Source organism: Cicer arietinum, chromosome 4 (genome assembly GCF_000331145.2).
Source record: "Cicer arietinum cultivar CDC Frontier isolate Library 1 chromosome 4, Cicar.CDCFrontier_v2.0, whole genome shotgun sequence".
Classification (NCBI taxonomy): domain Eukaryota; kingdom Viridiplantae; phylum Streptophyta; class Magnoliopsida; order Fabales; family Fabaceae; genus Cicer; species Cicer arietinum.
This window is the reverse complement of record NC_021163.2, coordinates 5,854,187-5,877,887: the sequence shown is the minus strand read 5'-3', so window position 1 is coordinate 5,877,887 and position 23,701 is coordinate 5,854,187. Positions and strand designations below refer to the sequence as shown.

Sequence of the window (23,701 nt, the reverse complement as noted above, 5' to 3'; positions counted from 1 at the left end):
ATCTTTTTTTTTTTTTTTTTCCTCTTTGCCATGGAAAAAGTCCCTCGTCCCCCCCCCCCAACTCCCAACTTCGCAGTATCTCGCATATATCGTATGGTAAAAAAATCTCAGATGAAAATTTCATGCGGAAAAGTTTATGCCTAGTATGATTGGAAAAATTTACTCAATTCGTCTAACAAAACAATACGGATCACATAGTAAACTAAAATTGTATCCAAATAGTGTTATTGTCAAATTTTAATATAATTTTAATTATTTTTTAATAATTACTGTGTATAATTTAAAAAATATTAATTATTTTACATTGATAGTAGTGAAAAATTTATTAATAGTTAAGATAAATAAATTGATAAAATAATTTTTTTTAATTATTATATTTTAATCTGTACAAAAAGTTACGATATTTTCTGAGATATAGTAAGGACCAGAGTTTGCTTTCTCTCTTAAGACAATAATTTCATACTGAAAAAGTAATATCCATCACCACCGCTGGTATCATGAGAAAAATTTAGTCATGTTCCTCGTGCTGGTGGCATAAAAGGAACCGCTTCTGTATTTTGGAACATTTGATTGGAAATCATGATATGTGAGGCATTCAAATCTGAGGCAAAAGATTCACCTACAAACCAATGCCTACTGGCAGAGTAAACTCAATACTCAAGTGACCTTATATATTAACAGGCCACTACAATTTATTTATATCGGATAAAGTATGGGGCCACAAATTGGACATAAAGATTAGAAATTTATTATTTCATGCTATTAATAAAATAAATAAGATCAGCTCATTGAATACTGACTACAATGTCTTTATACATTATTGAATATCAGACTATTATGGATAGGAGTTATAACAAGTCAATTTTTTTAAATGTCTATTAAATTAAAAAAATCAATTTTTGTGTTGCTTAAAAGTCTAATAGATTAATCTATTTTAACAAATATAAAAAACATTTTTATTTATTTTGTATTATTGATATATGTATTTGATTTTATATATTATGTTAAATTGTATACCTACAAACTTTTTCAATAATATGAACATACGTGCTTGTATAAATCTTTGACATATTTAAAACTCAAAAGATATGAATAAATCAAAATCAAATTTTACAAAATGATGTTAATAGAAAATATCTCTTTATAAAAATATATAATAAATGATAGATCTAATTCAATTTTTAAATTTTTTTAACAAGTCAGATCTATTCCCATTCATATTCAGACGTTACTGTACTAATCAAGTCAAACTAAATTATTGATATGATATATACACAGATTAAATAACGAAATAATTATAGTATCCTCTTTATGGTATAAAAAAAAGTAGTTATAGATTTTAATTTTAATATATATCATATTTAACACTTTAAACTATGAAGTGTTGTTTTCCCACCACCCTTTTAAATGTAAACCGGGAAGTGAGTGGGCGAGAGGCTCGGAAGCAGGTTCGGTGCAGCTTTTTCACGTCAATATTAGAAACAACAAAACTAGAGGGAGGGACAAAAAACAAACAACCGAGAGAGAGAGAGAGAGAAAGAAAGAAAGTGAGAGAAAATATTTTCGATATCCATTTTCTTTCTCTTCACTTTCTTCGATTTCTTGCCTTTCTCAACGCTTCATACACAAGCCTCTTTCAGAATCTCAACAATTAATGCATGTTCATTATTTTTCTCATTCTTGCTAAGAATTACGTAAAGAAACGAAAGATATCTTCACTGAATCTTTTTATCAAAAGGCTTTTAGTTATTTTCTCATGGTTAACATTGGATTTGAATTAATTTATTGGTCAAAAAACGGTTTAGTTCATTATTTTTGAATTTGGTATTGGTTGAGGCCAAGTAATGGCGACAGAGCCAGCTTTGCCATTCTCAATTGTATCTGTTGTTGAAGATGTTCTTCAAAAACACGGAAGCCGATTAAGCGACATAGATTTAGCGTCAAGAAAGGCCGAAGAAGCTTGTAAATATCTCATTTCTCCATTCTTCTTCTTTTTCATTTTCTTTAGATTTGAAGAAACATGTTTGCATTGTTAATTCAAAAGTGATAAGAATGTGTTTATTGTTGTAGCATCAAGAAGGAATGAAGCAGCTAGGTGGCTGCGAAACACAGTTGGAAATGTTGGAGGAAAAGACATGTTAGCTGAACCTTCTGAAGAAGATTTTAGGATTGCATTGCGTAGTGGAATTATCCTTTGCAATGCTCTCAACAAAATTCAGCCCGGTGCTGTTCCTAAAGTAGTTGAAGCCCCCAGTGACATTGATAATGTTCCTGATCGAGCAGCTCTATCTATTTATCAATACTTTGAAAATGTAAGAAATTTTCTTGTAACTGTGGAGGAGATGGGGCTTCCAACATTTGAAGCTTCTGATTTGGAACAGGTAAGTTCTTTGGTAATTGGTACTTTGAAATCAATGCACAACTTATTAGAGTAAACCTTTAATTTCGCCATTAGTCTATCACTTTCTCGTATTTAGTATCTCAACTATAGAAATATAATAAATAGTTTTTAAACTATTTTCAATTTATCTAGTTAGTCTCTATGTTAGTTCTGAAATACGAAAGAGAATGATAGTTCGGGAGGTAACTTAATAGATTGAGAATAATTCACAGACTATTTAATGTATTTCTATAATTCAAAGACTAGATAGTTTAAGGACTAAATTGAATGTTTAGTCCAACTTAATATCATTATTGTAATATGGTTTTATTGTGCTTTAAAAAAATTTATTTATTTTTTCAGGGAGGGAAATCTTCAAGGATAGTGAATTGTGTTTTAGCACTTAAATCATATAGTGAATGGAAACTGGGAGGCAAAAATGGATTGTGGAAATATGGTGGGAATCCAAAACCACCTACCTTTGTGAAACCAATTATGAGAAAAAACTCAGGACCATTCATGAGGTCTTTGGCCAGAGCTGTGTCTTTAGGCGACAAAGATAGTTTGCTGAGTGATCAATCCTCAAGCAATGATGCTGTACTGCATGATCGCAGTGAAGGGGTAATTAGTTTGTGATCATTTTTGGTTTTGTCTAGATGTTGTTAGTAGTGTTTTAAAAATCGAACCGAATGGAACTGTTAAACCAATTGTACCCTGAACGACACTGTCTACAGTTTGGTTATTTGAATAGTTCGATTGATTTAGCAGTTTAATACGGTTAACAGTTGAATCATGACCTAGTGATCTCATCAGTTCAATGTTTGGTTCAATATTTAAAGCATTATTTTTTAATGAGTATACCATATATATCTATCTGAATAACTTTTTGGGTTGGTATCTGTAGGGTTCTATTCCTTCCTTGTATTCACTAGTTCGTGAAATTTTGCATGATAAGAAGCAAGAAGAAATTCCCATTGTAAGTGTTATTGCTTATCCTTAGCTCTAATAGATAATTCACCCTGTGTTGCATAGGACTTCTTGGATGAGATTTTTTTTATTTCCTCTTCACTTAATAGCTAATGTCTTTTTGTCAGATAGTGGAATCTCTGCTTAGCAAAGTCATGGAGGAGTTTGAAAGTCGCGTGATCATAGTACAACAAGAAACGGTGTGTATCAACCTCATATCAGTGAAATGAAACTGTTCAAAAGAAAATTTTCTAATGTTGTGTTGTGCATGCATGCATGCACATACAGAAAAACACCCAAATTTTGATTTATAAGTCTTGCTGAATTTCATGGCAATTTTTATGATGGCAGCCTAAAACACCTCGAGAAGATAAGGCATCATCTAAAGCCGGGAATTCAAATTTAGAAGCTATTAGTGATGAAGAAGAGGTAAAAATTTAGATTTCAAAAGAGATTTTTCAAACTACTTGCTTCACAATTTCTGCAAGCCAATCTGTTCATTAATTGCTTTATGGTGCAACAATTTGACTTAATTTTTAATTTGGTCTGATCAATTATTAATTTAAGAGGGAAGAAAATGAAGATGTAGATATCAAACAGAAGCAAAATCATGATGTGAAGTACAATGGAGACGAGGAATCAAGAAGCCGGATTTTGAAGCAGCAAACCATAATTCAAAAGCAAAGTGAAAACATCCAGGTAACTTAAGTTGTACATTGCATGAGTGTGGGATGATATGATTGTGTATATTATAAGGACTTGTCTAAAGCTAGATTAATTCAGGAGTGTAAGAAATAAAGTAACAAATTTGATATTGATTATCTTCAGGAATTGAAAGTGATTGTTCATCAAACAAAAGAAGGAATGCACTGTCTACATAAGAAATACAGGGAGGATTTCATCAATCTAGGTAAGCATCTGCGTAGCCTAGCTTCTTCTGCTTCAGGATATCAGAAAGTTCTAGAAGAAAACCGCAAGTTATACAATCAGATGCAAGACTTGAAAGGTAAAACACAATTGGCTATAATATTTTGATTATAAATTTCCTCCCTAGTTTTACTAAATGAGACTAAATAGTCAAACTTCTTTATATGTTGGGTAGGAAATATTAGGGTGTACTGTAGAGTTCGCCCCTTAGTAGGACAACCAAACAATCCCGGCATTATTCGTAATGTAGAGGAAGATAGTATTTCACTCATAATGGCTTCTAAGAATGGGAAAGAAGTGAAGAAGACATTTACTTTTAACAAAGTGTTTGGTCCTTCTGCAACTCAAGGTTGGTTTTTCTGTTATCTACATTCTATAAAGAAATTGAAGTTTCTGAAATTGTAAAATGTTGGTCATTTTATTTCATATGTTACTTTGTGTTATTTCTAAATTAAAGTGTTCGACTCTGTTACTCCTGGTGTGTGTTTGCTTTATGGTGATGCTCTTTATGTTTACATGCAGGGGAGGTTTTCTCAGATACCCAACCTCTGATTCGTTCAGTTTTGGATGGCTTCAATGTTTGTATATTTGCCTATGGCCAGACGGGATCGGGAAAAACACACACTATGGTAAGACTAAGAGAATCATATAATAATTATGTCCCCTCTTTGTTTTCACTCTCTAAATTGTAAGAGTTGTCATAACTACTTTAGTGCATCTATGTGTTGATGTAGTCTGGACCAAACAATCTTACCGAGGAAACAGTCGGTGTCAACTACCGTGCACTGAGGGATCTTTTCTATCTCTCAGAACAAAGGAAAGAGACCATTCACTATGATATCTCTGTGCAGATGCTTGAGATATACAATGAGCAAGTTAGAGACCTACTAATGACAGAGACTTCTAACAAAAGATATCCTTTTCTAATTTATATACAAACAAATTGTTGTTTTCTTTATACCATTTTGAGTTAACGATTCTGTTGCTCCTGTTTGTGATTCATTAACACTTGCATACATTAGAAATTCGCAACAGTTCCCATAATAATGGTATTAACGTGCCAGACGCAAACCTTGTTCCTGTTTCATCCACTGCTGATGTCTTAAATTTGATGAATTTGGGACAAAAGAATCGGGCAGTTAGTGCTACTGCCATGAATGATCGAAGTAGTCGTTCTCATAGGTGCGTGTACATTTCAAGTTCGTCTCTTATATTCTTCAATTTACAGCACTGTTTTGTTTTTTAATAATACAATCAAGCTAATCAATGAGGTTTTTCTAGTTGTACCAAAAAATTAAAATTAAAATAGTCTTGGTTAACTCCAAAAATTTGATTTTTTAATGACTATGCACATATAGATATTTTTTGTGATGTTTGGTGAAATGCAATTGAGCATATGTGCATAGTCATTAAACTCAAATTTTTGAAAGTTGTACTTTTTGAATTTTTATATCCTTCAATAGCAAAACTAGTATCGCATTGGGATTGACTATGACATACTTCGGTTTCTTGTTGATCATGTATATTTGCCATAATATTTATTAATCGTTACTAGCTTGTGATGCATGCAGCTGCTTGACAGTTCATGTTCAAGGAAGAGAGCTTACATCAGGAAATAGTCTTCGTGGATGTATCCACCTAGTTGATTTGGCAGGAAGTGAGAGGGTTGATAAATCTGAGGTTATAGGAGATAGGCTAAAGGAGGCTCAACATATTAACAAGTCGCTTTCTGCTTTAGGAGATGTAATTGCTTCCCTGGCCCAAAAGCAATCGCATGTTCCCTATAGAAACAGTAAACTTACTCAGTTGCTTCAGGACTCTCTTGGTATGTTCAATCCTTGCTCTTGATATTTTTCCTATTTTAGCTATGATGTAGCTGCTGATTTATGTCTATATGTATTTGCATATACTTATCAGGAGGCCAAGCTAAGACACTCATGTTTGTTCATATTAGCCCGGAGCCTGAAGCTCTTGGAGAATCAATTAGTACACTGAAGTTTGCTGAAAGGGTCTCCACTATCGAACTTGGTGCTGCACGAGTTAATAAAGATAGCGGTGAAGTCAAAGAGTTGAAGGAACAGGTTCTCACTTCTTACCTTATTTTTGTAAAATTAGTTAACCATGAGTGCCTATATCTGCAAACCGTGCATTTTCATCGTTGAGTGTTTCGACCATCTTCTTTGCTAGATTGCTAGTCTAAAGGCAACCTTAGCGAGGGTGAAGGATGGAGAGTTGGAACACTTTAAACAGCCTGCAAATAGCATCACTGACTCGCCGAGGTCGAAATCTCAATTGTCGTCCATTGTACCAGCTAACTGGACTTCTGGAAGTCGTAAGCTACCAAGAGACGATTCTAGTGGCATTGAGGTAACATGATTAGCCATGAGTCCAAAAAATTGTTTTAGTGAATAATGAATATTTGATATAGCTTACTTTTTAGAGCAAATATGCCTTTCTTTTATTCAGAAACCTTGTCCCTAATATTTAGTTCACATGGATTTGAAATTCACTACTACTAATACTAGACAACATCTCAGAAGTATCATACACCAAAGTCATAATACATGGTTTTCAAAATCCATCAGCTTATTTGTCAATGGTAACACATATATTCATAAAGCAGATTTGGTTTTTGTAGGGTTCTAAAAAGGCTGCACCCAAGCTGAAAAGGCGAAGCCTTGATCCCGAAGAGATATATACAAGTTTACCTACATGGCCACATCCTCGTGCTGGGGTAAACGGAAACGATGATGATAAAGAATCAGTTTCTGGGAATTGGAATAGTAGAAGCATGAATAGGGATGAGAACCTAACAACTGATGAGAGCGTCACGGGACAGTCAGAAGTAGAAAGCAAACAGTCGTATTCTCCATTGTTAAGTGTGGAGGTGGCCACCACATTCACAAATGACTCTGATGAGCTTGAGTTAACAACTAGTGAATGTTCAGAACCAGACATGAATTGGCAATCCCATTTACCGAAAACAACCGCCATTTCCAATGTATTAGCGTCTAGACCAAATAAATCAACTCATTATAAACAAGCAAAGAACTTAGAAACCAGGTATTGCTGCATTTCATGTTGCTTAAGTTCTTTTAAAGGATCATATTATTATCAACTACTAACTTACTTTATATCATTTCCTATAACTTTTTGAATGTGAATTAGGAGTATGATCTCATCGTCAACAAGGAAACAACCTAACTTAGTTAGTCAATCAAGAAAGCATTCAGGATCAATTGATGCTAAAAGAAGAAGTGGAAATGCCAAGTGAAAAAGCTGCTCCAAGGGACAAAGATCCTATTTTATTGCCCCACTGCCTTGACAATTTTTGTGTATATATAATTTAGCTGTAAAGAGAAATGAGTGAGGTTTTAAATATTTTTTTTTTCAACATTAGAGGGGTTGTAAAATAGTTGCATGTGTTTTCTGGTGTGATCATGAGATGCCATCCCAAATCAATCTGTTTATAGGGATTTGATTGCTGTACAAAAAAGAAAAAGAAAAGGAAACAAATCACCTATAATTCTCTCTAAATGAAATGGCTTTATATCTCGCTGCACCATGCAACAGTAGTATGTAGAAGATCCAAATTAGAGGACACAAGAAAAGAAAAAGACAAAGGGTTTTTTTTTGTTACACAAAGGGTTTGATAATGATGTTTTTGTGCTTCGAGTGTATTTATTAGTTGTAAAGAGAACAAAAGGGTTGTTCTCTGCAGCATTACCTTCAATTTGTTACGAGTTATATGGAAAAAGTGAGAATAGAAAGAGAGAAAAGAAAAAAAATTTATCGTGTAAGTATATGGATCTATAGTTTTAGAAAATGCTTTCGTTTATGATTAAATTTAACCTTGAAATAAAAAGTAAGCTCGTTATGCAATCTACTCTCTGTTAGCAAAAAAAAATCATTATATTTGATTTAATTAAGTGGATGGGAATCTGAACAAAATAAAACGTCGACAGCAGGGTTCGAACCTGCGCGGGCGTAGCCCAACAGATTTCAAGTCTGTCTCCTTAACCACTCGGACATATCGACTTGTTGAAATAAAACTGATTTTCATTTTAATCATTTTATTTTCCCATTCTATCAGTTTTAATTGAGAGTCAATTGTGACATAAAAAGTGTGCCTAATAGAGTATGATTTTCTTCTGCTTTCATGCCTAAGCTTAAACCTGAACATGAGAAGAGACAATGCAAATACATTGAAGGATGGATTTCCTTATCTCTAATTTTGGTCATGTTGAATTTCAACAATCGATTAAATATGTTGAATAAAGAGAATAATATTTAAAAAATGATGTAAAAGATCATACGGTAGTAATTGAAAACATTACTCTCTCATATTTTGTTCAACATGAGAGAATTCACTCATTTGTGCAGTGATAGTAAGAGATTTGTGGATGATAGATTCTTTTAATTGCAAATAATAAAATATCTTAGCATTTGCAACTCAATAATAAAGTGGAACATCCGGTGAATATAAAACAAATTTAGTTACAAAAATGTATGCAAAAATATTTGCAGATCTTTTCACATGAACAACTAAATAATTAGATAAAAATTGGTGGTACTATAACAATAATAAGAAATAAGTAAATCAACAAAATAATTATTCATTACTCAAAACACATTAAAAGAATTTTATTCAACCACAATATTGCAAAAACTCGTTAGACAAGCATTGCGCTTCAGCTATATCCGAATTAGATAAAGTTGGTATCTTCTATGCAGTAACAGTTAAAATAAATAACTCTATAACATATCTAATAATGGCACTAATTCTCTAAAGATTCGGACCAACTACACGAACTTTAATTTTGTACCTATTATGAAGAAGAAGAAATCAACTAGACAAATAAATAGAAGTCTGATTAGTATTCGTCACCACTTAAATATTCAACATTAGTTTGTAATCATTATGACTTTTCAAACTTTATGAAGTATCTTTGATTTTTCAATTCCTTCAAAACAAAATTTATTCCAAGCATATTGAATGTCATAGCACATTTATATTTTCAAGTTAATCTATAAAACTTCATATTATTTAATTATTATTTTTGTTTCTAAACAATGTAACAGCAAAACTCAAGCAAGTCGATTTATCAAGCTTGGACAGATAGATTATAAATTTATATATTAAAACTCAGCATTCTCTTTTCTTCTTAATTGATAAAATTCCAAAATGTAGGTTTATTGAATTAAAAGTCAGCATGAGTTACTTAAAAGCAAATGTTAGCATGGGTCCATCCAATGATATAAAATCAAGATTAAGAATTGTTAATGGGCAACACATAGTTGTCTTCCCAGCTGTTATGTGGATTACCACCAACACGTGGCCACGTCAGCACGTCAATTCGAGAAAGATACATTTTTTTTCTTTTGAGAATAAAACAATAGATAAAGCTTTTCTTAAGATTCAATAATGATTTTATTTTTAAGTATTTTTAGAAGTGTAGAGTTTCTACAATTCCATCCATTTTTCTTTTTTAATATACCTTTCAAACAAATATATATTTATCTATTCTTGGACAGAATATTTTAAATTAATATAAATTTTTATATCATTAATTATATTGATTTCATATAGTTAATTAAATTGATTTAAAATATATAAAATACATATACAAAGAGAGAGATGACAAATTATGAAATACAAAAAAATTTAAAATAAATTATACTCGAAAATTTTTTTTATAGTATATATATTATTGTAAATAATACTACATCTATCTTTATATATTAGAATTTCTTAAGCATAAATTGTAACAGGTTTTGAGACTCCTTCTAGATCTTTTAATGCATTAATTATTTAAAATATGGTCAAGTAGAAAAGATGAATAAAAATAAGAAAATAAATGAGAAAGATAAACTTTTGAGGATTGAAATGATGAATGAGAAAGATAAAATTTTATAGCTTTCATTTAAAGTTGGTTTGATTGGGACTTGTAGGGAGTTGGATTGGAGGGGAGGAGAAGGAAAGACTAATATTTTTAAATTATATTTAACTTTTTTTATTCACCTTTTAAGACTGCAAAAGTCAACTCAAAGCTGCATTAATATTCCTTGAATATTATATTTAGCTCTCTCTGAAAATCAAAAGATTTGAGAGAAGAGAATAATCAGTTTAATATCAAACTTTAATATTTTCTCATTTAATGTAACCTTAAATATTAGAATAATTAAAAATTTAATTTTTAAATTCACCTTTATTGATTTTCTTTTGTATTTTGCTCAATCAAACACATAATATTTTAAAATTCTCTTTTTTTTCATTTCTTCCCTACCGTCAACTATGTTGAAACAAACAAACATTTAAGAATGGATTAATATCATTGGATCCGGTAACTCATGTACATTTTCGTAAAACTCATCTCAACAAACGATACAGTAGTAAAGATAGTTAATATTATTTTTTAGATATGCAAACATTAGAAAAACAATGTAATATTTTAGGATAATTTAATATTATAAAATTTAATTTTGATTCAATTGTTGAAATAAAATTTCACTATGACGATTATAAGAAAGACCATGTTTTGAATAAGTTTTAAAAAATTTACAACATAATTTCAAGTTTTCATAAAAAATTATCTAAGTCTTTATATACATAACAAAAATCCAAAAATCTTCTTGTATGTTCTATATTACTTGAATCTTCTATCAAGTGAATCAATTGTTTGATCTACAATATATAAAAAATGAATCGTAAAAGATTGTTTAGCAGACTCGAAACAAATTTATCTTGTCTATAAACGATGTTGAGTTGGTACTTATTTTTCTTCAACTAAGTTTTTTTTTTTAATGTCTTAAATTTGAGTTAAAATTTTATAGTATATACAAAAGACTAAATTTTAATTTAAGTTTAAGCATCAAAGAATATTATATCATAGAATAATAAAATATTCTTTTATGTTCATTTTATAAGATATAAGTCTATTATATATATATATATATATATATATATATTTTACTTTAAAATTTATATCTTATTTTTGTTTTTTTATCTTTTTAGAGCATTTCTCACTGTGCACAATTCAACTGTGGATTATTGATATAATATATGTTAAATACCACATGTGGTCCCTTAACTTAATTTCCATTAACATTTTAGTTCTTTATCTATTTTTTTTCTCCCGATTTGGCCATTTATTTTAATTTTAAGTGACAATTTGATCTTTTAAATTTTAAAATGTCAACAATGTTATCATTTTTATTACAAAAACTTCAAAAATTCATTAAAATTTTCAATCAAAACCCATAAAATTAATTATATTCTTCAATATAATACAATACAAATTTCATCAAATTCGTAATTCAAATCTTCGAATAAACTCATATTTTTATTCTTTATTTGATGTTGTTGGAGATGAAAATATGAATTTATTTAAAGATTTAGTTATAAATTTGATGAAATTTGCATTATATTGAGGATGATAATTAATTTTATGGATTTTGTTTGAAATTTTTGATCAATTTTTTGATTTTTTGCAAAAAAAAGAAAGATAACATTATTGATATTTTAAAACATAAAAGATCAAATTGTCACTTAAAATTAAAATAAAAGACCAAATCGGGAGAAAAAAAAGATAGATGACTAAAACATTAACTGAAATTAAGTTAAGGGATCACATATGTTATTTAGCCTATAATATATTAATGATTAAACACACATAATTTTATATAAATTCAAAATATAGCCATTAATATTTACTTATATTTAAAAAAAATTATTATATGTTAATTTAAAATTATTTAATAAAGTATCAAATAGTTTTAAAAATTTATAAAAATTTGTACAGTTAATCTACTTAATAAAACATTTTAATTTGACAGTTGAATTAGTGATATTCATCGTTTATATTGGAGTAATTGCGTCATTAGATACTCACTTATATATATATATATATATATATACTTAGTAAAATAAAAATTGGAGGCCATAAAAATTTGGGATCCCGTTCCACCACACCTCTTGGAACACCTTCAAGGTCTTCTCTTAATTACAATGGAATTTGCTAACAAGTGTGTAATTCATACATTAAAGTTGTAAAAGGTTAAATTATTTATTATAACTTATTTTTTATTTATTTTTTGATTTTTTAATAAGTGGACACTTATAGTACGACTCTTAAAATAATTGAAAAGTTTCAGAACTAGGTAAGATAAGTGAAATGTGGGGTTGTACTCCATCCACTAGACATAGGAAAACATCAAAATTATATAAGATGAGTGTAATGTGAAAACTAATGTTATTTAAAAAGTATAGCGAAAAAATTTACACAATAAATATAATAAATATAAAAAAATATCTTTAATTTTAAATATATACTCTAACCTATCAAATATAATTATAATTAGCATTCATTTGAACCGTAATTACAAAACACAATTAGATATGTTGTTTTACCATAAGAATTAAAATTAAGGAAAAAGACAACTAGATATTTTTTGACGAGGACAACAACTAGATATCGTGTTGTACCGCATAACTTATGAGGAACTTTAGTAAATCATGAAAGTCAAAACCGTGGTGGCAGCATCATTGTTTCATTTATAGTTCCAAAGTAATGTTTGTGCTGAGATTGCGCTAATAGTTTAAGCATTAGTTAATCAGTAACTAACCAGCAGCATTCTTTTATTTCCACCGATCCTTGTCAACATTCGATATTTCATTTTCGTTACACTTTGTAAAAGTTACAGTGAATTAATATGATGTTACAAAAGTTATAGATGTAGTATTTGACTTTTTTCAATATAATAAACACCCTGCTAACAAGTATTATAAGAACATTTGTTAAGAAATAAAAAAAAAAAAAATATATATATATATATAACAAGTTATAATTAAAAAATTTATTTTTTACAATTTTAATCTATAAATTACACAATTTTTAATATATTTCTTTTATATTTTAATTCTTTATAAGCGCTCCAAAGAATACTTATTAACATTTCCCTTATTTTAATATTCCATCCATTCTTTTTAATTGTCCTTTTACATATCTCAAGTTAATAAATGAAATTTGTTACTTATGATGTTAATATTTATCTTGTTACATTTAAGCCAATTATTTTTTTCGTAATTGACAACCATTGAATGATTCAATGTATATTATGTTTATGTCTAGTTCTACTCTTAACCAAATGTGATAAATAGTGGCATATAATATGTTACTTTTTATTTTATTTTGAATGTAAAAAAATTTAAATGAGTTGAATTTCAGTACTAATTGAAATCAAGACAGATCTCAAGACTTAAACCATAAATCAACTTTTTATCGATTGAATCAATATTTCAATGACATTATATAATAGATTAGCACTTCAAAAATATCATTCCATATATTAATGATGAAATGTGCCACTTCTTAAAAGTTGAAGCTTACAATTGTCATTGTTCTCTTAAATGTTGGTGAACATTGTTATCTATGATATGCTTTTATACAATTTTCGTTTGTATTTATGTTTTGTTGTTCTTATGAAATATTTAAATACGTAGATTCAAAATTTTATTTAGTTAGGGAACATCTCTTCAAAAAAGGTGGTGATAGTTTGGAGAAATGTTTGCAAACCCATTGAAGATGGAGGTATGAGTTTGCGTTATATAAAGACCATAAATATGTGTTGCGATGTTGAAGCTTTCATGGATTTCATTTCTTCAGGAAATCAATGGTCTAAATGCGTAGTAGAGCTCTTCGAAATACTTCTCAAATTAAGTACAACATATCCTCCTTCATCTGATCGGATTTTCGAGCTCATCTTTCTTCAATTCAAGATAATGTTTCCTAGCAACAAGGTGATGGTCACAATATCAACTTTTGGAATAACTCTCGGTTGTCTCCCCCAATTTATGATTTGCTTGGTATTCCTTTAGAGATTCGTCCACTTCTTCATACTAAGAATAAAGATTTCATTGTTAACAACACTTAGACTATCCCCGACATTTTAAACTATATTGTTGTGCATGGTGAGGTTGAGAATATTGTTATTCCTAAGTTAGAAGCTCATAATTGTTTAGTGTGGTCTCCTTCCATTTTTGAAAATTTGAATTTAAAAAATGCTTATAATTTCCAACTTGGTAGGAAATGTATACTCCTTGGACTAAGCTTATATGGAATCAATGTGTTCTTTTGTTGCGCTCCTTTCTTCTTTGGTGAGTATACCATGACAGGATGTCCGTTGACGATAATCTTTGGAAAAAAGGTTATATCATAGTTTCAATTTGCTCTATTTCTAGCCATAATGTCAAATATACTCAACGTATTTTTTTTATTGACCTTTTTCCCAACAACTTTGGTCGTGACTTGGGAGAATCCTTACAAATAATTTGTTTCCTTTTAGTCTATTGTCAGTTTTGCATGTGCGCATGTCTAATCGGAGCTCTCAAGTGCGGGGTGTCATCAAATTTGACGTGGTTAATATATTATGGTGCATTTGGTTTTGTCGGAATCAAGTTAGATTTTTCAACAAGGACATTCCACTTCATTGGACGATTTCTCTAATTACTTCTTACATGTATCTATTTGAAAACTCTAGCTATCAACACATATATTATTCTCCTTATGAGTCCTCAGCGTTGCACAACTTCTCCATCATGGGTCACTTGCCAAAAGCCTCGATAATTATTTAGGTCATCTAGCAGACCCTCATTGTTAATACAAATGGAGCCGCTAAGGTAACCCCATGCTTTAAGCTTGCAATGGTCTTTTCAGATATAGGTACTCACAATGTTTTATTTGCAGAGATTATAGGTGTCATTTTGACGATTGAGATATCTTATAAGAAAAGGTGGCATAACCTTTGGTTGTAGTGCACTTCAAGATTTGTTTTTGCTACCTTTTATAACTCTCAATTTGCTTGTTGGAGACTTCAAACTAAGTAAAAAATTTGTATTCCTCTTACTTCCCATATGACTTTTCACTAATCACATGTTTAGTTTACTTTATTTATATTAATAATATTTAGTGGTGTAAAAGATTACTATAGCTAGCGGTGTCAACCCAATTAAGAAAATTGGCGTTAGTGATACCATCTACATCGATTATTTGACTTAAAAAAAATTATAATGATTTGATTGTTCCGATTTGATAGGAAAAAAAAAAAAAATTTTTATAACAAAAACAATACTTTCTTCTTTATTTTTAATCATAGTTTTAAAATTATTTATATATATTATAATTAATTTTTAAAAAATTTTAATAACACTATTTAAAAAGTAACGATATTTTATTTTTTTAAAAACAACACATAAAAAGATTCAGAAAGTTTAAATATATTTATTCACTTTTCTTTAATTTTACAAATTAATGTTAATTAAATCATCGTATGACTCGTTCAAATAAATAGGGTCATGAATATCACAAATCATCTCTAAAATTTCAAATATTTTTTAAAAATCGGTTAAACCTATCTCTCTTGTAAAATAGTTGGTTCTTGTATCATGAGGATTAACATACCTTATGATTTAATTAAAAATATCATATTATCACTCTTCCATCAATTTTATATTATATACTTAATGCAATGATTTTTGAATGACTAGTCCAATAATTAAATAAGGACGTCTATATATATATTAATAATTTACTATTATATAGCACTGTTGCTCAATAATTATACATATATATGATTTTAGTGTTTTTTTTTACTATAATTTATTCTATTTATAAATACTTTAAGTATATATAACTCTTTTCTTTATCTCTTATTTTATAGTTTTGTGACGATAGGTAGAATTTTTTTTTTTTTTTTTTTAGTGTGACTGTATTGAATGAATAAGTTATTTGATAGAAGTTTATATGTGTACAATTTTTATATAGTGTTAATGTATTATTTTTTAATTGTGGTTTTTTTTTTATCTGGAGTTTCTTTGTTATTTTTTGATGTTTAATTGTGATTTTAAATTTTTACTAAATTTATAATAGATGTAATACTTAACAACTCACAACTGAATTCAACAATATCTTTATCAAGTGTAAGTCTCATATCTTATATTAATATCGTTGTTATTATCAACAAAACATGCCTCCCGATTTTTCTCTCAAGAATATTTTTAATATCAAGTTTAATATCATAATATCGCTAACAAATCCTAGGAGTATATCATAAAATTTCCATCCTCCCACCCCTCCCGTAAAACAAATTTACCTTCCTTATTTTCTTTTCATTTCAAAAAAAGTATATGGTAAAATTTTATGTAAGGAGAAATCAACTAGCACCTATAAATCTAACCATTTATTTTTGCTTTTGTTTTTATTTTTTTTAATGTAACCAAGAAAGATAATTAAGTTAGGACAAAAACGTCATTACGAGGTGGTCTATTATTTATTTTGTTTTTTAATTAATTTTTGTTCTTGTTCTTTTTCCGGGTTTCCTCCGTCTATACAACATTTGTGTACCAATCGAATCAGAGAGCAAAGATCTGTTTGTTTTCTCTCTCACTCTGTGTATGTGCTGTCAACACCCCACAGACAGAATCCACACCCATTAGGGTTTATGATCTTTGCCTCCGTCCTCTTCCCCCAAATGCCTTCACCTTTCTCATAATCAATCTTCCTCTTCCACTTTTCACCTGTGAGTCTTGTTTCTTCCACACACCCTCTCCCCCTTTTCCATTTCCCGTTTCACATTAATCCATTTTTTAATAACTTTTTTTTTTATTTTTATTTGAAAAAAATGCAGCATCCTAGTCTCGATAGTTGGACACACGTTACTCAATTATGAGATACTAATTGTAAAATTTTGACTTTTCCATTATATGTGGAAAATTTGATTCCTAATGAACTTACCTGCTCCTCATTTTATTTGATATTTAACCTCCCCTAATTAAATGTGAAGAAACTTTGGTTTATTTGGTTCTATGGAACTCAGGTTTTGCCTTGTTTTACTATAATGTGCATTATTCATGATCTGTTTTGTACTTCTAGATTTTATAGGGAGAGTTTGAATTCAATGGATCTTATTTTGAAAAATGAATTAACAGTGTCAAATGGTATAGTGATTTATTTTTTTTCTGTGGTAAGTCTGTTTATGGTCTGTGCTGTTGTCTGCTGATAATATTGACTTATTTCCTTAACATGTCTAGATCTACTAGTGGTAACAAAAAATCTTCTGGATTTCTATATTGTATTCAACATTTAACGTCAATATTTTGATTTTTCCCAATTTTGTTTTGATGATTAGGATTTCTTCGCCGGTGTTGCAGAAATGTTAACTTATAAATTAGGATGATTAAGACTGACTTATCAAGGATGAAACAACCACTTATTCCATTGGCAACCCTGATCGGCCGTGAGCTACGTAATGAAAAAACTGAGCAGCCTTTTGTGAAGTACGGGCAGGCTGGCTTGGCAAAGAAAGGAGAAGATTACTTTCTAATCAAGACAGATTGCCAGAGAGTTCCCGGGGATTCTTCAACACTGTTTTCTGTCTTTGCGGTAGGTATCGTATGTCTTCTTGATTTACATGTGTATTTAATTAAATTGATTATTATTCTTTTGCTTTTTTTTAAATGCTAGGAGAAAGATATTTAATTAGTAAGAAATGAGAATGTTGCCTTAGATAAATTTGATTAGTAAGAAATGAGAATGTTGCCTAAGATAAGAATCAATTGGTGATTGGTTTTGTTTATACACATCGAAGGGAATGTTTCTTTCTCAGGTTTAGTGAATAAAAATGAGAGTTGAAGTATGTGTTTTCTTTCTTCTCTTACATCTTCTCAGTGATCAAGTGGAGCGTCAATTTATTCCCACAATGGTTATGATATCCATAAGGAATTCTTGATTGGCAGATCTTTGATGGACATAATGGTATATCCGCTGCTATTTTTGCGAAGGAAAGCATACTAAACAATGTCATGAGTGCAATACCGCAAGGTATAAGCAGGGATGAATGGCTTCAAGCTCTGCCTCGGGCTCTAGTTGTTAGTTTTTTGAAAACTGACATGGAATTTCAGCAACAAGGTACCTGCCGAGTTTTCTTTGTATCCTTATTGGAGTTGTTCATGTACACTTGTTCTAATTTTTGAATTTCGCATGCAGGGGAAACCTCTGGAACAACAGCTACATTTGTTATTATTGATGGATGGACTGTTACAGTTGCATCTGTTGGGGATTCCCGATGCATATTAGATACCCAGGGAGGTGCTGTTTCTCTCTTGACAGTTGATCACAGATTGGAAGAAAATGTAGAAGAGAGGGAACGCGTTACTGCCAGTGGTGGTGAAGTAGGAAGACTCAATGTATTTGGAGGCAATGAGGTATGTAGTGTAATCTTCTTCATATTCCTTTCAAATAATGGTTTGCTTACCTAACTTGTTTTGGCTCTTTAATATGTTTAGGTGGGGCCTCTTCGCTGCTGGCCTGGTGGATTGTGCCTTTCTAGATCGATTGGTGACACAGACGTGGGAGAATATATTGTTCCAATACCACATGTTAAACAAGTGAAGGTGAGCTGGTTTCATTCTCATAATCATAGTTTACTGACCCTTTTATGTGAAGGTGTTTAGTTTGAAATTTCAACAATGCTCACTAACTTCTCTTATTGCTTCCCCAGCTTTCAAATGCTGGTGGAAGGCTTATTATAGCTTCTGATGGTATTTGGGATGCTTTGTCTTCTGATATGGCTGCCAAGTCATGCCGGGGTGTATCTGCAGAACTTGCTGCAAAGCTGGTGGTTAAGGTGATGGCTATTTGGAGCAATGTTCCTATTTTTGGCAGAATGACAGCCCAATTATTTCGTCTTCTCAATGCTTTTATTTTTTGTAATCTTAACAGGAAGCTCTAAGGTCAAGAGGGCTGAAGGACGATACAACCTGCCTTGTTGTAGATATTATTCCTTCGGATTATCCTTTGTCACCAATGACAACAACTCTTAGAAAAAAACATAATATGCTAAGTTCACTTCTCTTTGGAAAGAAATCTCAAAACACTACAAACAAAGGAACTAATAAGCTTTCTGCAATTGGTGTTGTAGAGGAGTTATTTGAAGAGGGTTCTGCAATGCTTACAGAGAGGTCAACTCTAAGACCATAACTATGAAATTTATGTTTGCATGTTGCCTTTTGAAGTTTAGTTAGTTTTTTTGCTTCATCACAAACAAGTGATTGGAAGCAAAAATGTTTATTTTCCCATTTGCGTGTAATTTGTGTGAGTGATTTTTAAATTTTTTGTTTCTTTGAAATGCAGGCTGGGTAAGGATGTTCCTTCCAATATGAATTCTGGTATTTTCCGCTGTGCGGTTTGCCTAGCAGACCAACCCTCTAGTGATGGTTTATCAGCGAACACCGATCATATTATCACTCCAGTTTCTAAGCCATGGGAAGGTCCATTCCTCTGCACAAACTGTCAGAAGAAGAAAGATGCCATGGAAGGAAAAAGGTCGTGAAGTCCGAGTGACAAAAGTTTAGTTATGTAATATTTCATTTAAGTAGCATAGTAAATATTAGTATAATTTTTCTCAGGCAGTGAGCAATGCTTGGTTCTACATTTGGGTGGTGATTCTCATAAGTGTGTAAGAAATGAGGTTGATATAGTAAAGATTAGGTCCATTGGAGGTTGTTGCAAATTATTTTTTGGCTTGTGCTCAGCTGTTGGACTGACTGACAGAACAAACATTGTTGTGTAATAGATAAATTCTATTACTTTGATTGCTAACAGCTTTGTAAGTAACTCATTATTTCATGGTCAACAGTATACTATACATCCCAATTGCTTTTGTATCTTCTATATTTTGTTGTGTCTTTTTTACACAACAGAATCTCAATTGCTTTTTTTTTATATCTTCTATAGTTTTTATATGTTACTTTTATAACGTCTTTTTAAATGAAAATCAAAACGAAGTTCTATGATAAGTAATCTGTGAAACCAGTGCTAGTAAACTGAACTTAACAGGAACTGCAAATGGGTCATTAGTAATTAGAAAACATGCTTAATATAACTTGTCATAGTAATTTCAACTAATATATTGTGAAAAGCTTTTCATTTGCAAAAGGAGAGAAATAAATGACCAAAATTATTTAATAGAAGTGTGCAATCTATATGTATAAATCCTAACTCAACTGACATTTAGCCTAATTTGAAGTTGATGGCGGCCTTAAAGTCTTGTTTTGTTTTAAAAGAAAAATCAGGATTTGGTTTTCCAATTAAAGAGAAAGAAAAGTCAGAAAATGGTTGATATTTAAAAGCAGTTTGAGATTAGGTTCACAAGTGTGGTGAGCGCTTTGACTCTCCTAACTAAAACTTAGTTTTGGAGTTTGGGGGAAATCACATGGGAGAACTTTGAGAAAAATGAAAGAGTAAATAAAATTGAAAAGTGTGTTTGGATTTTTGTGAGTGAACACAAGAACAGAAGCACTTTTCTATTTATTGAATGCAAGTTTGGCTGTTTCACATTTATTGACTTGGCCACCCTAAAGTAACATATTGACTCTGTCTTTGAACATACACATATAAGTATTATCTATCAGAGATTTATGTATCCATTGTAATGTGATATTATTTACTTTAGTACTTTAAATTGAATTACTTGTTTTAAAAGAGTTTTCATGCTTTCTCTTCCACACGAAAACATATAGCTTTCTCACAAAAGTTTTAAAATCAATTCAATTATTTTTTGACTCAAAAACCTTCGATCCTAGGCGTCCTTACTCCCACCAAAATTTTGGGTTCTATATATATATTTTTGGATATTAATATTATTATATTATTTTTGTTAAAACATGGAATCCTATATTTTTTTTTACATATAATTTCTCTACTTATTAAGATACAGATTTATAGGATTAACGAAAATTAAACCCTAGAAATATATGTGTTTTACTTTTTACCACTAAAATAAAGAATCGAAGTTGTCAAAATTTCTTTTAAAATTGAAGAGGATTGAATTGTTACTATGAAGCGAGGATTTTTCTCTGCACCCGCATTTAAATTTGTCACCTTCAATTAACGTGAAAATACAATTATGTCATTTATAAAATCTTTAACTTTTTTAATTTCTCAATTTTTCACCTCTCTTTCTAAAATATTCGAAAGTTTTCAAAGTTTTAAAATGACAATTTCTAGAATTTTCGAAACTTTTGAAAAAGAAAATTTCAGAATTTTCGAAACTTTCAAACAATTCAAAACTTTCGAAATAGAAAAATTTCAAAACTTTTCATATTTAGAAAATTTTGAAACTTTTTATATTTGGAAACTTTCAAAACTTTCCAAATTTTCGAAATGTAATCCTTGTTTCAAAAATTTCCAGATTTGTAAACTTTCGAAACTTTTTCAGATTTGTAAACTTTCTAAATTTTCAAAATGTAATTCTTGTCTTGAAAATTGAAAATTTCTGAAATTATCAATTTTCAAACTTATTATAAATAGTTAAAAAGGTAAAAATATATTTTCATGTGTATTGAGAGGGTGACAGATTTAAGCGTCGGGGTGGATGGTATAATTATTATGTGAAGCCGAAGCCTTTTATATATGGGCTGGGCCCATTTGCGTTGCTTAAACCCACACACACTGATTGATTGACTGACGAGAAACGAAAAACGACAATCTCCCTGTGCGTTCCGGTTTGAAGTTAAACCCTTGCTGCAGTTGCTAGTTCGTCGTTGCTGGAAATGTATTCTGTGGCGGTAAGACTTGCCAAGCATCTCCGACCCTCATCTCACGGTCTCTCTCTCTCTCTCTCTCTCTCTCTCTCGATTTCTGCATAATTTATATATATACATATATCAAATAATCATATAATAACTTAAATGTGTGAAATACTTGTTACGAAATATTATATATTTCACATTGCGTAAGAAAAAATGTTTGCTGAGTTTGTTGGTGAATTCATCAGGTGGTGTGCCGAGAACTGCGACGTTATGGTACTCAACATTGATAAATGGAAATGACGTTGATGATCAACCTTCACGGGATAACGATGGGGCAAACAAGGAAGGATTAGATGAAGAGTTTGATGATTTCCTTGGTGGCAGACCTGAGCTACAACTGCAAGGTGTGGATCCTAGAAGAGGTTGGGGATTTCGCGGTGTGCATAAGGTACTTACCGTTGTTAACTTCATTTCATTTTTTATTACTTTTGTAGACATCTTTAGGATTCAACTTTCATCTTGTAACTGCTGTAACAAAACCTCATCCATAAATTTTGAATCAGTTTAGATTAACTTATCCAAAAGCACTTTTAAAATATTAAAAGAATATTGCATTAGCTATGAGTTTTAACAGCAATAGCTTCTCGTTTAACTTGAAATTAGCTTCTACATCTTAGTTTTTTTTTATCAAACCCTCTTATTTTAACTTTGTAAAATCTTTTTTGTAAGTGCATTACCATATACTTATTTATATTGAAGAACTTCCAAAAACTAGAAGCTAATCCAAATTCAAAACTGAACCTTATTTTATGTTGAGATTTATTTTAAATTAATCTGCTTGATTCATTGTATCATGTTTTCTCTGCTATGATAGTGTAGGGTTTTTTCAGTGCAAGCTTTTAATAGATTTAATTTTTATTATCAAAACCAGTAATTTTAGGCGTTTGAATAAATAGAATTGTTCTGGACAATGGTCATGCTAAAGCTAAGTAAAAGGAAATTCTCACTGAAAAGTGCTTGAGACTTCAGAATAGAAGATGGTTTAATGAACAAGTTTTTATGTCTGCTGTTCTTCATTAGCTTAAAATGACAAGTGGTGCTATATTTACTTGTTGCACCCGACAAATAATTTGACAACATGGTAGTGATTCCAAGCAGGCAATTATTTGTGGAAAAGTTGGCCAAGCCCCTGTACAGAAGATATTAAGGAATGGGAAGAATGTAACCATATTTACAGTTGGGACAGGGGGGATGTATGACCAGAGAATTGTAGGATCAAAGGATTTGCCAAAACCTGCCCAGTGGCATCGCGTTGCCGTGCATAATGAGGTACTAGGAGCTTACGCAGTTCAACAACTCTTTAAAAAGTAAGTGTTCATACAAGGGGATATTTGATTTGTCGTAAATATTAAATTATTCTAGACTGATGCTTGAAGCTTTAATGCAGTTCTTCAGTGTACGTTGAGGGTGAAATTGAGACTAGAGTTTATAATGATAGTATTAATGGCGAAGTTAAAAGCATTCCAGAGATATGCGTTCGTCGTGATGGTATGGTGCTTTATATGCATTTTTGTTCTTGACTCTTTCTTATATTTTCCGTGAAAGGCCAACAAACATTAAGCTCTACTACTGTATGGATATTGTACATTTTATAGTAGTTATGTAATTTATATTCTTAATACCTTATATTAGAAACATTGAGCTCCCCATTTATTTGTGTCTTGGTTTTGGGGGAGCAGGACATTGTAGTGGAGAAACATAGGGTGCACTAACATGTTTCTGCATTCAGAGGGTATGATATATGTTTAATATAGACACCAAAAGGTATGTTTTACGTGGGG

General features: G+C 30.6%; 3 protein-coding genes and 1 non-coding gene across 5 annotated transcripts in view; 3 read left to right on the top strand and 1 right to left on the bottom strand.

The window, feature by feature from the left end:
• The first annotated feature begins 1,444 nt into the window (after positions 1-1,444).
• On the top strand, positions 1,445-8,106 carry LOC101488735 (kinesin-like protein KIN-14G). Its single transcript, XM_073367097.1, has 17 exons — positions 1,445-1,962; positions 2,071-2,381; positions 2,744-3,001; positions 3,285-3,356; positions 3,475-3,546; positions 3,698-3,775; positions 3,914-4,045; positions 4,175-4,352; positions 4,449-4,622; positions 4,796-4,902; positions 5,008-5,188; positions 5,293-5,455; positions 5,845-6,098; positions 6,191-6,354; positions 6,461-6,640; positions 6,912-7,336; positions 7,442-8,106. The coding sequence occupies exons 1-17, from the start codon at positions 1,845-1,847 to the stop codon at positions 7,545-7,547; spliced, it is 2,973 nt and encodes a 990-aa protein (XP_073223198.1). The 5' UTR covers positions 1,445-1,844; the 3' UTR covers positions 7,548-8,106.
• A 123-nt stretch (positions 8,107-8,229) lies between these two features.
• Positions 8,230-8,311, bottom strand: TRNAS-UGA (transfer RNA serine (anticodon UGA)). Its single transcript has one exon. It is a non-coding gene; the product is annotated as a tRNA-Ser (tRNA).
• An 8,345-nt stretch (positions 8,312-16,656) lies between these two features.
• On the top strand, positions 16,657-19,994 carry LOC101489069 (probable protein phosphatase 2C 5). 2 transcript variants are annotated; one of them, XM_004495623.4, is made up of 8 exons: positions 16,657-16,849; positions 17,459-17,712; positions 18,066-18,237; positions 18,316-18,533; positions 18,615-18,722; positions 18,830-18,955; positions 19,051-19,289; positions 19,462-19,994. In XM_004495623.4, the coding sequence occupies exons 2-8, from the start codon at positions 17,503-17,505 to the stop codon at positions 19,658-19,660; spliced, it is 1,272 nt and encodes a 423-aa protein (XP_004495680.1). In that variant the 5' UTR covers positions 16,657-16,849; positions 17,459-17,502; the 3' UTR covers positions 19,661-19,994. The 2 variants fall into 2 exon arrangements, with proteins under 2 accessions (XP_004495680.1, XP_027189813.1); XM_027334012.2 differs by having other exon boundaries at positions 16,688-16,849; positions 17,998-18,237.
• A 1,780-nt stretch (positions 19,995-21,774) lies between these two features.
• LOC101489611 (single-stranded DNA-binding protein, mitochondrial) overlaps positions 21,775-23,701 on the top strand; it is a 3,561-nt gene continuing 1,634 nt past the window's right edge. The window contains exons 1-4 of the mRNA XM_004495625.4: positions 21,775-21,933; positions 22,106-22,308; positions 23,019-23,227; positions 23,308-23,408. Coding sequence (XP_004495682.1) covers positions 21,882-21,933; positions 22,106-22,308; positions 23,019-23,227; positions 23,308-23,408 — 565 coding nt within the window. The 5' untranslated portion in view covers positions 21,775-21,881. The remainder of the gene's footprint in view (positions 21,934-22,105; positions 22,309-23,018; positions 23,228-23,307; positions 23,409-23,701) is intronic.